General features: G+C 44.9%; 1 protein-coding gene across 1 annotated transcript; it reads right to left on the bottom strand.

Annotated features, from left to right (window-relative positions):
• Nucleotides 1-786: 786 nt before the first annotated feature.
• On the bottom strand, nucleotides 787-17,645 carry LOC138663818 (zinc finger protein 271-like). The gene is made up of 4 exons (XM_069750159.1): nucleotides 17,530-17,645; nucleotides 17,350-17,447; nucleotides 17,080-17,170; nucleotides 787-2,587 (listed from the first exon to the last, which is right to left on the bottom strand). The coding sequence occupies exons 1-4, from the start codon at nucleotides 17,612-17,614 to the stop codon at nucleotides 927-929; spliced, it is 1,935 nt and encodes a 644-aa protein (XP_069606260.1). The 5' UTR covers nucleotides 17,615-17,645; the 3' UTR covers nucleotides 787-926.
• Between the last annotated feature and the right edge of the window lie 213 nt (nucleotides 17,646-17,858).

Below are 17,858 nucleotides of genomic sequence, written 5' to 3'. Positions count from 1 at the left end.
TGGTTAAGATGACTGATACATGCAGATATTTATTCATCATCACTTAGTGCTCCAAACATGAGAAACTGGGACTGAAGTGGAGGGCCGAACCAATTGGCTATGCTTAATTCTGTATAATATTAATTTTATCACTCTATAAAAAGACATAAATTACATGGTTTGGATTAGCCGATACTGGTAAGTCTAAGTTCACATAAGTATATAAAAAATTGTCCGATTTTGATCCAGGAAAAAAATGACTGTTTTCCATGTGTATTGCCATTCGTTTTATACATCAGCAGTGAACTAAATTTGCAAACCAACTGTTTCCTCTTTCTCATGTACGACATTTGACTTTACTTTTGTTTCTGTTGTATACTTCTTTTTTACATGCTTGACAAGGCTCGTTTTTCGAGTTAAACATTTCCCACATCCTCGGTAGGAAAATGGCTTCTCCCCTGTGTGGTTTCTGTAAGGCTGGGTTCACATTACGTTTTAAATATCCGTTAGACGGACTGCGTTACACCGTAGCATAACGCGGTGTAACGCAGTCCATTAACGCTGCCATTAAGCTCTATTTCGGGCGCATCGCTAGCGCACGCCCAAAATGGGCGTGCGCTAGCGATGTGCAGTCATTGAGTGACGGACACTGGGACGCAGGCTACAGCGTTACAGGGTCCATCACCGCTAGCGCAGATAGGGCATCTGCTAGCTCTATCTCCGCTAGCGATATGACATGTCGGCACTTGCGTTAACGCAGCCAGTTTAACGCTTGTGTTGAATGGGCTGCTTTAATGCAATGTGAACCTAGCCTAATACATAGCAACGTTGACAGATTTGTAAACCATTTTCCACATTCTGAACATGAAAATTGTTTTTCCACTTTTTATCTTCTTGAATATATATAACAAGACCCGATTTCTTGTTGAACAATTTCCTCACTCTGATCATGAAAATGGCTTCCCCCTAGAGTGAGATTGCTGATGTTTAACAAAATATGATTTAGTGCTGTAATGTTTCCCACATTGTGAACATGAAAATGGCTTATTTGTTTGAATTCCTTGTTGCATGATATTTGAATTAATGCAGGGTTTCCCATATTCTGAAAGTAACGTGATCCGTGTGTGACTTCTCTGATGTGCAACAAGATGTCCCTTAACACTGAAATGTTTCCCACATTGTGAACATAAAAATGGCTTCTCCCCTGTGTGACTTCTCTTATGTGTAACAAGACTTGATTTATGTCCAAAACATTTACCACATTGTGAACATGAAAATGGCTTCTCCCCTGTGTGACTTCTCTTATGGTCAACAAGATTTGAATTAAGTGCAAAACATTTACCACATTCTGGACATGAATATGGCTTCTCCCCTGTGTGGATTCTCTGATGTCTAACCAGTGATGATTTCTTGTGAAATGAAATTCCACATTCTAAACAGGTATGTTTCTTTTTCTTGTGATATATCTGATGAGAAATGAGAGAGGATTTAATGCTAAAACATTTCCCACATTCTAAACATAAAAACGACTTTTCACCTGTGTGAATTGCCTGATGCGCAATGAGTTTATATTTGTTTATAAAACATTTCCCACATTGTGAACATAAAAATGGCTCCTCCCCTGTGTGAATTCTCTTATGGGTAGCAAGACTTGATTCAAATGCAAAACATTTACCACATTCTGAGCATGAATAAGGCTTTTCCCCTGTGTGACTTCTCTGATGTATAACAAATTTTGATTTGTGGAGAAAAGAAGTTCCACAGTCTAAACAAGTAAATTGCTTTTTCCCTGTGTGATTTGTCTGATGATAAATAAGAGAAGATTGAGTGCTAAAACATTTTCCACATTCTGAACATAAAAAAGGCTTTTCACCTGTGTGAATTCTCTGATGTGTGACTAGGTGATTTTTTTGTCTAAAATATTTTCCACATTCTGAACATGAAAATGGCTTTTTCTCTGTGTGAATTCTCTGATGACTTATAAAAATTGATTTACTATGAAAGCGTTTCTCACATTCTGGGCATGAATATGGTTTCTCCCCTGTGTGAGTTCTTTGATGTGTAACAAGATCTAATTTATCGTTAAAACATTTATCACATTCTGAACATGAAAAAGGCTTGAGCCCTGAATGAATTCTTTCATGCTTAAAAAGATTTGCAATAGAGTTACAACATTTCCCACATTCTGAACATGAAAATGGTTTCTCCCCTGTGTGAATTAGCTGATGCCTTTTAATAGATGATTTATAACGAAAACGTTGATCACATTTTGGGCATGAATATGGCTTTTCTTCTCTCTCACTTGTGTGAATTATCTGATGTCTAACAAGATTTGATTTCCGATTAAAACTTTTCCCGCATTCTGAACATGAATATGGTTTTGTTTCAATGTGCGATCTTTCAGGATTATCAGCCCTTTTGTAAGTTTTAGTTTCCTTAACATATAGGAACGGTTTAAAATTCTCAGACGATATATCTTTGCTGTGAGGTGTTGAGGATATATCTGGAATAACGGCATGCTCTTCATATGTATGTTGTTTTAGATTGACAACTTCTGGTTTGAAATCTGAAGATATCTGATGTCCTTTGAACTTCCTGGAAGAGTCAACTGCCAAAAAGATAAAATGAATTAAAATGGTTGTCAAGACAAGTTATCTATGCAAAGGATAGGTGAAAACTTATTGATCAGTGGGAGTCTAACTGCTGGGACCTGCATCGATCAGCAAACCAAGGAATTTTTATCCAAGAAGGAGCAGTTTTATCCAAGCTGAAAATATTGTAGTTGCTCCATTCATTCTCTATGCAGTTGGAGAAAAAGCTGAGAGAAGTCACACAGTGAATAAATGAAGTGGCGGGACCTGCACTTATCAATAAGTTATGACCTATTCCATAAATAGGTGATAAAGGGGTTGTCAAGTGAAAACAAGTTTGTTTTTTTTTATTTTATTTAACATTTTATTATTGCTGAATAACATTATTAGTAGAGATGAGCCACCTTGTTCAGAAAACATTCGCCAATCACAAATTCAGCACAAACGTTGCACATTCGGATTCGTGTTCGGATCCCAGAGCATTTTCCTCAAAATTGGCAAAATTTGGCCAAAGTTCGGTTTATGATCGAGTTTTATTAGGACTTTGTCTAGGGGGTGGGGGACATGTCTGATGAGGGGGGAGGGGATGGGGAGATGTCAGAGTAGCGGCAGACTGAATATCTAAATCCTTTCTGAAAATAGTGTGGTCCAGACACCAGGCCACATTTCAGAATCTAAATACTTTCTACTAATAGTGTCGTCCAGGAGTCCACATTTCAAAATCTAAATAGTTTGTGCTAATAGTGTGGTCCAGCCAAGAGTCCACAATTAAGCATCTAAATCTTTTGTGCTAATTCTGTAGTTCAGCCACACTGTCTCAGCAAATAAATACAGATTCTCAAATTAGTGACATGTGACTGACAGGTCTGGGCCTAGGTTTATGAAACAGCTGGTTAAAAGAGGGGAATTGTACATCCAACATGAGTGGGGAAAAAAGCGAGGGCATAGTGGAAGATGAAATAGGCTTGGTGTTCAAGGTGTATGTGGGGTAGGTGGTAATGTTACTGAAAACTCTATTGAACAAACACGACTCATCCTATCTAATGACAACTATGACAACTGATAACTTCTGTTACTGTAGGGGCTACTTCACTCCCTTCCTTTGGCAGCCGCACAGCCTTGTAAATGAGGGCCATAAAGTGCATGTACTCCCGTGGTTGGCAAGCATTGCATCAAGTGGTCTCTCTTTCTCTTCCTACTTGGACTACTGTAACGCTCTATTAATTGGCCTCCCCCTTACTCAACTTTCCCCTCTCCAGTCCATCCTTAATGCAGCAGCCAGGGTCATCTGGCTAATCGGTACTCGGACGTGTCCGCTCTTCACCAGTCGTTATACTGGCTGCCCATTCATCATAGGGTCCAATTCAAAGTACTTGTTCTCACCCACAAGGCTCTGCACAGTGCGGCACCCCCTTACATCTCCCTCATTTCTATCAGCCTAGCCGATCGCTGTGCTCTGTAAACGACTTTCGACTAACCTCTGCACTAATCTGTACCTCTCACTCCCGACTCCAAGACTTCTCCCGCGTTACGCCAATCCTCTCGAATGCTCTACCCCAAGAAATTAGGACCAGCCACAACTTGCACAGTTTTAGGCGCTCCCTCAAAACACATTTGTTCAGAGCAGCCTATCATGTTCCCTAATCAAAGTCATTTTATGTGTAAGTGTGCGTGTGTAGCCCCTATCCCCTGAAGATGGCTAGACCTTCATTGTAAATACATCATCATCATCGTCTGACTGTTGCTTGCCCATCACCTCTTCAGCATCGGCTTCCTCCATTTGTTCTTCGGCTCCTGCACCTTCACAGTTTGTCTAGTACCATGAGCCCCCCTCGATTGCTGTAATCCACCCTCCCATAGCACCCGCCTGTGCGACAACAGTCTGGAACTTAGAGATATTGCTATCCCTTCTGCATACTCCTCTGCTGCCTCCTCTTCCACTGGGACCACCGCCTCCTCCCGTAGACTGTTCAAAGTATGCTTCAGTATGTAGATGATCGGAATAGTGATGCGGATAAAGGCATCATCAGAGATAACCATCTTAGTAGCCATTTCAAAACTGTGCAGAAGGATGCAGAGGTCCTTCATATGTGCCCACTCCGCAAGCGTAATTTGTACTATGTCCATACTGCATTGGCCAAGGCTATGCAAAATGACATACTGCCCAAGGCTCATTGCTGCAGTCACAGTCGCTACAACATGTGCAGAGTGGAATTCCACCATGTTGGCATATCGCATGTCAACTGGTTAAGTGGTAGCCTGAAAGATGTCTATAGCGATGCAAGTCGATGACCCACGGGATGCAAACAACGGAAGTGGGCACACAGCGACCGAGCTTTCTGCAGTAGCGCATCCATGCAAGGCATGTGTGAGGTTATCTTGGTGTAGGACCACCTACAGGTTCGCATCGTTATCACACACGTCCTTCCCAGCCTCCAGGTTCTGTGGAGACAGCCATTGCTCAAACTCGGCCTGGATAGCTGTCCACAACTCTTGAGCTGTGTTACTGCGGTCTCCAAGGCATATTAATTTAAACACTGCCTGATTGCGGAGAGCCCTGGCTGTGCAGTACGGAGGTGGGGGATTCTCTTTGCACTGTTGGAACGTGTGTCTCATTAAGGGAGAGGATGAGGGCGCAGGTGCAGGCCCTAGAGGAGGTGGAGGAGGCAGAAGCAGCAAAGGAAATGTTAGATACAGATGTTTGTCCCCCAAGCCTTGGGGATTCCAATACTTTGTATCTAATGACACCTTGGTGTCTAGTGGTTTAGTTCTCCATCCCTTAGTGTGTAGAGGTTTAGTTCTCCATCCCCTGGTGTGTAGAGGTTTAGTTCTCCATGTTCTGGTGTGTAGATGTTTAGTTCTCCATCCCTTGGTGTCTAGTGGTTTAGTGCACCATGCTCTGATGTGCAGTGGTTTAGGTCTCCAACCCCTGGTGTGCAGTGGTTTAGTGCTCCATCCTCTGGTGTATACTGATTTAGTTCTCAATCCCCAAGCGCCCTGCAAGCCTTGGGGATTCTAAGACTTGTGGAGCAAACCCTTCCCCGCCTGCCCCCACAGCCACCAGTCAATAAGTGCCCTATCACTGAGAACCCTGGCCATGCTTGCTGGTCCAGGTGTCAGTGGTGAAATGTGCCCTGGCAGACATACATTTTTTTCAAGGAGCAGGTGATGTTGTCTGTGACATGCTGGTGTAGGGCAGGCACATATTTATTATAGAAGTAATGGTGACTGGGAAACTGCTACTGTGGGACTGCAACGGCCATCAGCTTTCTGAAACCATCTGTATCTACCAGGCAAAAAGGCAGCATTTCCGTGACAAACAGATTGGAGATGGTGAAGTTCAAGCTCTTAGCTTTGGCATGTGTAGGAGGAAACAATCTTTTACGTGACCACAACTGCGGGACCGAGGGCTAACTGCTTGCTAAGAAAGGGTGGAGTAGGGCAAACACGACAAACTGCTGGACTGTGAGTGAGGAGCAGATGGAGATGTTATGGTGGATTGAGAAAAATGTGATATGCTTTTTGTCCGAGATCGGTCAAAAACAGCAGGCATGTCCACTTCCATAACAGCTGACAGGCTCTCAGTGACCCTGACTGTAGCAGGTAAACAAGAGGTTCTGAGATCTTAGACCAGTGTGAGAACACTTGCCACGGTGACACAGAAGGAAGAAGCAGCAGATGCGGTTGTTGGGGTGACCGGTGGTTGGCAAGGCCCGCTTAGGCATTTTAGCACAGTGAGTTTCCCAAACTAACGCATGCCGATCACACATGTGCCGGTTCATGCATGTAGTAGTCAAATTATTGGAATTTTTGCCTCTACAAAGTTGGCAGATAACATTAGTTGAGTCATACTTTTTGGTATCAAAAAAGGCCCAGGCTAGGCAACCCTTGCCATCTATGCAAGTTGCAGACCAACAACCACTGCTGGCCACAGCCAGAGTTGTGGCTGAGGATGTTGTCGTTGTATCACTCTGTGTCTGTGCGGGAAGCCGCAACATAACCTCCTAATCTTCCTCCCCTTCGGCTGAGCTACTCAGCTGCGTGCCTCTGGATTCACACCAAGTGGGATCTACAAACTCATCTTCTTCCTCTCTGTTCTCCCACTTCTTGACTTGAGAGTCACTCCCCTCCTCTTCCTTTCAATGTTCTTTTATTGAAAATTAATGTGTTTCATAAGTGTAACTCACAAGTTATATATCCAACAAGGGAAAAGACAAAAACAAAAGAAAAAAAACCCCTAAAAATTGTATACTTTATTGAATACCAAACAAAAATACCCAGAAAGGAATAGCCTAAATGGTATATAAGTTGACTTATCCATCATTTAGGCTATTCCTTTCTGGGTATTTTTGTTTGGTATTCAATAAAGTATACAATTATTACGTTTTTTTTTCTTTTGTAAATGTGTTACATAAGTGTTCATGAAAAAGGAACTGAAACAGAGTGCAGTTAATAATTGCATTACAGGTAAAATAAACGTCTAATGTCTAACATATAAATACTGAATTACCATACAAAAATTATTTACAGTTACTTTCAGTTTTGTTGTAGTTTATCTTAAATATCATTGTAGGGGGAGTAAGCAGAGAAGAAAAATAAAAAAGTGTGAAAGCGGGTGGGGAGAGAGAGTAGGGAGAGTGTGGCAGGGTAGGAAGGGGGGGTTGTTGTGGTATTATTATCACCTTGGGGTGATTGAATAATTATGTCGATATAGCCGCAATAAAGGGAGTATGTGTCCTGAATTGGATCCAGGGTGTCCAGACGTTAATAAAATTAGCAAAGGTGTGGTTGACCCTTGCTGCTAACTCCTCTACATGGTACAGCTGATTGATTTTAGAGTATAGTTGTTGTGTGGTGGGAATGTTAGCTGAATTCCAGTGTGTCGGAATTAATGATTTCCCAGCAGCCATGATAAACTGAGCTACTTTAGAGGCCCATCTATCATCAGGGGCAGCACGGTGGCGCAGTGGTTAGCACTGCAGCCTTGCAGCGCTGGAGTCCTGGGTTCTAATCCCACTCAGGACAACATCTGCAAAGAGTTTGTATGTTCTCTCCGTGTTTGCGTGGGTTTCCTCCGGGTACTCCGGCTTCCTCCCACATTTCAAAGACATACTTATAGGGAATTTAGATTGTGAGCCCCATTGGGGACAGCGATGATGATGATGTGTGCAACCTGTAAAGCGCTGCGGAATATGTTAGCGCTATATAAAAATAAAGATTATTATTATTATTATTATTATCAGGCCAAATTGGAAGATTTAAAAACAGGGATTTTTGTGTACTCACCGTAAAATCCTTTTCTCCGAGCCAATCATTGGGGGACACAGGACCATGGGTGTTATGCTGCTACCACTAGGAGGATACTAAGTAATACAGAAAGAATCGCTCCTCCCCTGCAGTATACACCCTCCTGCTAGCTCCAAGTGAACCAGTTCGGTAACAAAGCAGTAGGAGCTTAACATTTAACCAGGATGAACTATGTCAAAACCAAGCCAACACAGAAAACCAAAGCCGTTAGGTTAACAGGCTGGGTGCTGTGTCCCTCAATGATTGGCTCGGAGTATTTTACGGTGAGTACAAAAAATCCTTGTTTCTCCTACGCCTCATTGAAGGACATAGGACCATGGGACGTCCTAAAGCAGTCCCTGGGTGGAGAACAATCAACTGTAATTGCTCCTTGTACCCACAGGTTACAGATGTGGCACAGCCGCCTGCAAAATTCGTCTGCTGATGGTCGCATCTGCCGAGGCCCGAGAATGAATATGGTAATGTTTTGTAAATGTATGCAGACTGGACCAGGTCGCAGCTCTGCAAACTTGTGCAGCCGAAGCTTGGTGCCGGATGGCCAAAGACACACCCACTGACTGAGTGGAATGAGCCTTAATCCCTGCTGGGACAGAATGACCTCTGACTCGGTAGGACTCCTGAATAGCTGAACGAATCCATTTTGCTATTGTCGCCTTGGAAGCGGGAAACCCCTTCCTTGGCCCTTCCGGGAGCACAAACAGGGCATTCGACCTACGGAAGGATGCCGTCCGCGAGACGTATCTCTTGAGAGCTTTCACTAAACCTAGTGTGCGGAGCGCCTTCTCGATGCGATGTACTGGTGCCGGACAGAGAGACGGTAAGACAATCTCCTAATTGAGATGAAAGGATGAGACAACTTTGGCAAAAAGGACGGGGATGTTCTCAAAACCACCTTATCTTGATGAAAATTCAGGAACGGAACTTGACAAGACAGAGCCGCCAGCTCTGAGACTCGTCTAATGGACGTGACCGCAACCAGGAAGGCGACCTTCCATGAAACAAAGGACAGGGAAACCTGTAGAGGAGCTTCTTGCAAGACTCCGAGGACCAGATTAAGGTCCCATGGTTCCAACGGTATATTATAGGGCGGCACCCTATGGGAGATTCCTTGAATGAACGTCTTCACTTGTAATCTGTTGGCAATCCTGTGTTGGAACAGAACGGACAGGGCTGAAATCTGCCCCTTGAGAGAACTAAGGACGAGACCTAAGTCCAAGCCTGTTTGTAAAAATTTGAGGATGGAAGGAATAGAAGATTCAAGAGGAGAACGTCCCTGGTCGTTGCACCAGGAAAAGAAGGTTTTCCAAGTGCGATGATAAATGCGCATAAATGTAGGCTTTCTAGCGCTGATCATGGTAGAGATGACTTCCGGAGAGAAACCTGCCTGGGTTAGAACCCAAGACTCAACGGCAATGCCATCAAACACAGGGCCTCGGAGTTCTGGTGGTAAATGGGGCTCTGTGATAGGCGGTCTGTGTGATTCGGTAATCGCCAGGGAACATCGGCGACTAGTTGAACTAGTTCCGCGTACCACGCCCAGCGCGGCAAGTCTGGCGCAATCAGGATTACCGGTACTCCCTCCGCTCTTATCTTCTTGATGACTCTCCTCAGTAAGGGGAGCGGGGGAAATATGTACGGAAGCCGAAAATGATGCCACAGGAGTACGACTGCATCTGCCCCAATTGCTGCTGGATCGTGGGACTGAGCTATGAAGTCGGGAACCTTGCAATTTAGCCGTGAGGCCATCAGATCCACGTCCAGGGTTCCCCAATGACAGCAGATCTTGTGGAAGATCTCCGGATGGAGAGACCACTCCCCGGAGTCAAGGCCTTGACGACTGAGGAAATCTGCCTCCCAATTGTCCACTCCCGGGATGTGAACCGCAGAAATCATTGAACGGTTTTCCTCGGCCCAACGGAGAATGTAACCTACCTCGTTCATGGCTGCCATGCTGCGGGTCCCCCTTGTCGGTTGTTGTATGCCACTGCAGTGGCATTGTCGGGCTGAATCCTGATGGGACGACCCGCCAGGAAGGGATGGAATTGGAGAAGAGCTAACCTGATTGCCTGATTTTCTAAGATGTTGATCGGAAGGTGTGATTCCTGAAGTGACCAGCGGCCCTGAGCAGAGTGATGTAAGAACACCGCTCCCCAGCCTAGAAGACTGGCATCTGTTGTCACAACTAGCCAATGTACTGGAAAAAAAGACTTCCGTTGATTCAGGGAGGACTTTAATGTCCACCACCTGAGAAACTGTCTGACTCGCTGGGGAAGGAAGAACCGATGGTCAAGGGAGAACGGGTTCCTGTCCCAAACAGCCAGGAGGGCATGCTGTAAGGGATGGAGGTGTAATTGGGCAAATAGAACCGCCTCCAAGGCTGCTACCATCCTGCCGAGAACTCTCATACTGAAGCGCAGAGAGTGAGTGCGAGGTTGAGAGAGCTTCTGAGCTTCCCGCTGAGAACTTTTCCGGGGGAAGAAGCACCAACCCCTGGGACAAGTCCAGTATCATTCCTAGAAAGGAAATTCGCTGAGCCGGTACTGGGGAAGATTTTTTTTTTTTAAGTTTATCTTCCAACCCAGGCGAGACAGAGAATCTATTGTGATGTTCACAACCTCCTTGCAGGCACGGAAAGAGGGGCCTTTGATGAGGATACCGTCTAGATAAGGTAGCACCACCACTCCTCGGGTGTGGAGTATGGCCACCATGACCTTGGTGAATACCCTGGGGGCGATGGCAAGGCCGAAGGGCAGATCAACGAATTGGAAGTGTTGTTCCTGAACTGCGAAGCGAAGAAACCTTTAGTGAGAAGGTAAAATAGGAATGTGGAGGTACGCATCCTGGATGTCTATAGACGCCAGGAACTCGCCTTTTACCCTGGAGGCGATGACAGAACGAAGCGATTCCATCCGGAACCGTCGCACTCTGACGAACTTGTTCAGAAGTTTTAGGTCCAGTACGGGCCGTACTGTACCATCCTTCTTTGGAACAATGAAGAGGTTTAAATAAAAACCTTGAAACCTTTTGCTTTGAGGGACCGGAATAATAACTCCGTCTTTTCTCAGGGAGCTTATAGCTTGGAAGAACTCTGATGCTTTTGGCCTGGGAGGAGAAGACAGGAAAAAACGTTTTGGAGGACGAGATAAGAAGTCTATCTTGTATCCGGAGAACGCCAAGTCGCGGACCCACTCGTCATGAACGACCGAGAGCCATGCGGCACTGAAGGAAAGCATGTAAAGTAAGCTGCGGAGACACCATCACGTGTTTCTCAACGCAAGCAATGAATAGCCAGGCCTTTCCCCGGGAAGGAACAACCACGGGAAGGGCAGCATCCAATAAAGGAAAACATCCAATAAAGGAAAACCACCTATGCCAAGCATGGTATCCATCCACAGACAGCTGTCTTGACTTTTGTAAACGTGTGTGTGTGTTGTGAGTGAAAGTCGTTCTTTAAAATCCCCTCCCTATTGTATGACTGCTCGCGGAAGGTGGATGATTGCTATCTAGCGCCCAACTTAGCCATCAGCACGTTACACACATTACAGCGTCTAATTGCTGTGACCGCCAGTGCGGCGCCGTGCGCTTTCTCTGCGCTTTCCTGACCCAAGCCTGGGTGGTTAGTGGCGTCCACCAGTGCGGCACCGCACGCACTCTCGTGCTTCTTAAATAATACATTATTTCTGTCTCTCTGACACCCCAGTAGCGGTGTCGACCGCATGAGGTCTTTATGAACTCAAATCCTGAGTCTTGGGATTGAGTTCTGAGACTCCTTGCTTGCGCTCTTGGTGCGGTACCGCGGCCCTGTGACGCAACAGGGTTTGCTTCCTTCACACAGGGTGAAGTTAACCCATGTGTGTATTCACATTGTACCGCCATATCGTCCGTCTCTACTAGCAGCAGGGTTTTCACCCGCACGGTGGACCTCAGACTGCGAACGCACCTAATACCATTACATCTTAAACTTGGTGCGTTCCGCCAGTCCTAACATTAGTTCAGAGATATATGGAGGAGACAGGTTATGGATGGCTTTGTAGGTCAGTATTAGTAATTTGAACTGGATACGCTGAGGGAATGGTAGCCAGTGAAGAGATTTGCAGAGGGGGGAAGCAGAGGAGTAGCGAGGAGAGAGATGAATTAGTCGGGCAGCAGAGTTAAGGGTGGACTGGAGAGATGCAAGGGTGTTAGCAGGGAGACCACAGAAAAGGATGTTGCAGTAGTCAAGGCGGGAGATGATGAGGGCATGCACAAGCATTTTAGTAGATTGACGGTTGAGGAAAGGACGGATTCTGGAGATATTTTTGAGCTGGTGGCGACAGGAGGAGTCTCTATTACTCAGAGACTCCAGTTCAAAACCCTAACCATGGCATACAAAGCCATCTGCAACCTGTCTCCTCCATACATCTGTGACCTAGTCTCATGGTACTTACCTGCATACAACCTCTGATCATCACAAGATATCCTTCTCTTCTTCACTCTTATCTCCTCTCCCCCCATAATCGCATACAAGATTTCTCCCATGTATCCCCTCAATCCCAACATATCAGACTCTCGAATACCATGGAAACCTTCAAAACATCATAGTTGAGCTCAATCGCCAAAATTTTTTTTAGAAAAGAAAGACAGGGATGTACCCCATCCTCTCCCTCTTGGGACAGAACTGCCCCCATCCGTACTGAAGAGGATTCAACCTCTACCAGAAATAGCTTGGTCTGATCTGTCTGGATCAAAAGAGGAGCAGAGCTAAACCTCTTCTTGAGATGCTCAAAGGCCTTAACAGCCTCAAAGGACAACTGAACAGTATTGGAACCCTTCTTGGTGAGATCAGTTATAGGTTTAGCGATCACAGAAAAATTCTTTATGAATTTTCTGTAATAATTAGCAAACCCTAAAAATCTCTGAACCAACTTCAAACATTCAGGCCTATGCAACTCCAGCACTGCCTGAACTTTCACAAGGTCCATCTCAAACCCATCACTGGAGACAAGGTACCCCAAAAAACTCATTTTCTGTACCGCAAACTCGCTCTTCTCCAATTTAGCAAAGAGTGAGTTTTCGCTCAAAATCTGTAAAACTTCGCGGACTCTCTGCCAATGCGAGTCCAGATCAGGTGAATAGATCAAAATATTATCCAAATAAACAATAACACTCCTACCGATCAACGACCTCAGAATGTCATTAATTAAATTTTGAAAAAACGCAGGCGCATCAGTAAGGCCAAAAGGAATCACCAGAAACTCAAAATGACCTTCCGGGGTATTAAAGGTTGTCTTCCATTCAACGCCCTCCTTCACCTGCAGCAAATTATATGCCCCACGAAGGTCAATCTTAGAGAACCACTTCGCTCTGGTTAGTTGGTTAAACAAATCCGGAATCTGCAGCAACGGGTAAGGACTGCGCACAGTGATCTTATTAATCTTCTGAAAATCCAGACACGGCCTAAGGCCCCCATCCTTCTTTTTGACAAAAAAGAATCCTACAGCCACAGGGGACTTAGAGGGTCTTATATGACCTGCAGCTAAACTAGTCTGTAGGTGTTACTTTAAGGCCTCCCTCTCGGGAATCGTCAGATTAAATAAACGACTCTTAGGAAGTGTGGCACCTGGGATGAACTCAATAGTGCAGTCGTAATCTCTATGGGGTTGTAGAGCTTGCGAATCAACCTCCGAAAATACCCTCCATAAATCCTGAATGGCTTCATGTAGTTCCTTCTTTCACAACAGCAGAAACGTGAACATTACAAGAAATACCATAACACCCCTGACCCCAGGACCTTAAAGGGAACCTGTCACCCCGTTTTTTGAGATTGAGCTATAAATACTGTTAAATAGGGCCTGCGCTGTGCGTTACTATAGTGTATGTAGTGTACCCTGATTCCCCATGTATGCTGAGAAATACATTACCAAAGTCGCCGTTTTCGCCTGTCAATCAGGCTGGTCTGGTCAGGTGGGTGTGTTCACAGCGCTCTTTTCTTCCCCAGCTTTCCGTTGGTGGCGTAGTGGTGTGCGCATGTCCAGAGTTCCGACTTCCCTGCGCCCACGTGAAGACACAGCGCGCGATCTGCGCTGTCATCCCTTTCGTCGGTGGGGGCGGCCATCTTCCTGGGGCCGCGCGTGCGCAGATGGAGTGCTCTGCTGCACGGGGCTTCAGGAAAATGGCCGCGGGATGCCGCGCGTGCGCATTAGAGATCGCGGCGGCCATTTTCCCAAAGCCGAGCAAACTCGGCTTTGGGAAAATGGCCGCCGCGATCTCTAATGCGCACGCGCGGCATCCCGCGGCCATTTTCCTGAATCCCCGTGCAGCAGAGCACTCCATCTGCGCACGCGCGGCCCCAAGAAGATGGCCGTCCCCACCGATGCAAGGGATTACAGCGCAGATCGCGCGCTGTGTCTTCACGTGGGCACAGGGAAGTCGGAACTCTGGACATGCGCACACCACTACGCCACCAACGGAAAGCTGGGGAAGAAAAGAGCGCTGTGAACACGCCCACCTGACCAGACCAGCCTGATTGACAGGCGAAAACGGCGACTTTGGTAATGTATTTCTCAGCATACATGGGGAATCAGGGTACACTACATACACTATAGTAACGCACAGCGCAGGCCCTATTTAACAGTATTTATAGCTCAATCTCAAAAAATGGGGTGACAGGTTCCCTTTAAAGTACTAGACCACCAGTCCAGCAAAGGATTGTGCATTTTTAACCAGGGTAAACCCAGGACAACTGGGCAAGGTAATTTAGCAAGGATAAAATAGTCTATACACTCCTGATGTTCCATACTCACAATAAGTGGGAACGCGGTAACCTTTCGAGAAATACACCCATGTTCCAGAGGAGTGTTATCAATAGCCACAACAGGAATAGGAGATGACAATGGTTCAGAATCAAACTTATATTTGTCTAGGAATTGTTGATCAATCAAATTAAGTGCAGAACCACAATCCACCATTACCTGAAAATCAATGGAATGACCATGATATGTGGTATTCCCAGAAAAAAAAAACTCCTGCAGACCGTAAAAACGCAATACGAACTGGAGTGTTACTCCTACTGACCTTTTTTTTTTTCTTTCTTTCCTTATGCAAACCTCACTTTGCTTAATAAAATGGTCAGCCTTACCACAATTCAAGCATAGCCCTTCAGAAAACCTCTTCTCCCTCTCCTGGATACGAGAGGACATCGCCCCAAGTTGCATCGGTTCCCTGCAGTTGACAGGGCTATCCTGAGAGATGGGGTTCAGCATTATAAGAGCCTTCTCTTCATTCTCTCTGCCTCTCAATTTTCTATCCACACGGATAGCTAACTGCATAGCAGTTTCCAAAGTATCAGGTGCAGGATATGCAATGAGCAAATCTTTAACTCTTTCACTCAAACCTGCTAAAAACTGACTCTTGAGCGCTAGATCATTCCACCTGACCTCTGCAGACCATCGTCTGAACTGGTGCAATACCTCTCAGCATCAACAGAACCCTGTTTAAGCCGTCTGAGCTCTGCCTCAGCTGATGTGACCCGATCAGGATCATCATATAACAACCCCATAGCAGAAAAAAATGCTTCTACTGATATCAAACAAGGATCATCAGGATGTAATGAAAATGCCCAGATTTGGGGTTCATTTTGCAATAAAGACATAATCTTCACACGCTGTAATTCACTCCCTGAGGATCTGGGTTTAAGCCGAAAATATAGTTAACATGCATTTTTAAACGTAAAAAATTCCTGCGGGAATCCTACCTTAGGTTCTTCAGAGCGTGCTGCAGAGTAATTACTCACGTGCTGTTGTAGGTCGGCTACATCCAAAGTTAATCCTTGCAAGCGTTGAGCAAGTTCTTGGACGCTGCACATATTGAAGGAATCCAGGAAAGAATTTTTTTTTTATATGTGTGGCTGGACAAACTGTCATGGAACTGCAACGTAGAACTAGAATAGAAGGGGGAAAATTGACCCTGCACTGAGACTAGGCTGATACCCTACGATGGAGTGGGCGACCTATTCCTTGCGAATAGACCCACCGACGAGCCTAGGTTAATCTCAAGTGAAGACCTATAGATAGGGGGAAGGAGGTCCCTGAAAGATCTAAGAACTGGGTATAAAAACAGGTCAACTCCTAATAGAAAACACAGAGAAAGCAGAAACTAAGGATAGCAGAACCAGAGATCTCAGAACTGCACAATATCAAACACAGAAAGCTATCAAAGCACCTAGCCAGAACTCTAGCGGATTAACACTGTTGTCCAACAAGGAATATCAGGCAGGTGCTGCGTAATAAAGGGTGATACAATCACCTGACCTAAGACAACCCAGCACCAGGGGGAAAAGACCAGCAGCCAGAAAACCACAACAAGATGGTGGATGGTCAAAAAACAAATCAGATTCTAACAAAAATGACAGGTGTTAGGGGGAAAAGGAGAGGAGTGAGGGGGAAAATAAGAGGTGTGAGGGGGAAATGAGAGGTGTGAGAGGGGAAATGAGAGGTGTGAGGGGGAAATGAGAGGAGTGAGGAGGAAAATGAGAGGCATGATGGGAAAATGAGAGAAGTGAGGTGCTACAGATAACCATAGTTAGTTACTATGCCCAGGCAACGCTGGGCTCTTCAGCTATTTATATTATATTGCATAAAAATAATTTTCAAATGAGTGATCCATCAACTGTAAGACCTAAAATTGCATCAATTGTGAGAAGATCCAGAATTGCAATGAACTGACTGGAACCTTTACAGCTTTATATATTTGAAATTGTACGGTAAATTTACCAACCTTATAGAAAAATCATATAGGGAGAATGGGTCCTTTTTTATCACTGGTAAAGTTAGGCTTCTGATTACAGTACAAAGTGCAATAATGTTACTGTCTGCTGTCTCTCTGAGGATGTACTGCTCAGTAACAGGAAGGTACAACCAAGAAGATATTTCCCACCTATTACCTCATTGGAATCAATTTTACTAACAGATCTGAATCTTTTCTAAAGTTTCTACATTTTTTGTACCAGTAGAAAGACAGAAAGCTGAAACATATATTATATTTTTTCATATTTTTAAGGTAGGTCTTTTACATTCATCTGTTGAAATGGCTTTAGCAGATCTCTCCTAGATAAATTACCTCCTCAATTTCGGGATTGGAAAGCAGAGATCTTGACATCAGCACAAATGTCTTCAAATTGGAAGTCCAATCTTTGACTTCTCTGCATTTAGTGGTTTCTACTCACCTGGGTGGTCAAATATATTAATCTCCTCTTTACACCGCTCATCATCCCTCAAGTGTGTCTCTGTAGTATTAATATGGGTCAGATCTTTACCCTGAAACAAATATTGTAAAACTCACATCTATGATCAGCTCTTATCCTGCCACCTCCACCCTTCTCACTACAAAAGTTTAATTCATACAATGCTGGTGGATAAAACAAGACTGAGCACAAGGCCTTCATGGCCATGTACACATCATAGGAGAGATCTCATGACATCTTCTCTCCACCTACCTGATGATCTTGAGGAACATTGGGATCTTCTTGTTTAGAGTCTTGTGGAAGAAGAGGACGGGGACATCTCTCTGTTGTTGTCCTCTTACTGGATAGAACTGCAGGAAACACATATAGGGACTGAATTCATTCTTCACATACAGATAATTATAGGCCGTTGTATTTAGTCCTGTCTATTACCTGGTGATGGGAGGGGCTGGGGAACCTCCATCATGACGTCCTTGTACAGATCTTTGTGTCCTTCGAAAAACTCCCACTCCTCCATGGAGAAATAGATGGTGACATCCTGACACCTTATAGGAACCTGACACATACAATGATACTGTTATCCCCTGATCCCGTCATAGCATTACTGTATAATATCCCAGCATTCCCAGCAGTGTCACCTCTGCAGTTAGCAGCTCAATCATCTTGTATGTAAGTTCTAGGATCTTCTTGTCAATGATGTCCTCACATATCAGGGAGTGAGGTGAAGGCCTAGTGATTGGGCTCTGGGATCTTCCCCATCC

Source organism: Ranitomeya imitator, chromosome 2 (genome assembly GCF_032444005.1).
Source record: "Ranitomeya imitator isolate aRanImi1 chromosome 2, aRanImi1.pri, whole genome shotgun sequence".
Lineage (NCBI taxonomy): Eukaryota > Metazoa > Chordata > Amphibia > Anura > Dendrobatidae > Ranitomeya > Ranitomeya imitator.
The sequence above is the reverse complement of the archived record's forward strand: the minus strand, read 5'-3'. Positions and strand labels throughout refer to the sequence as shown.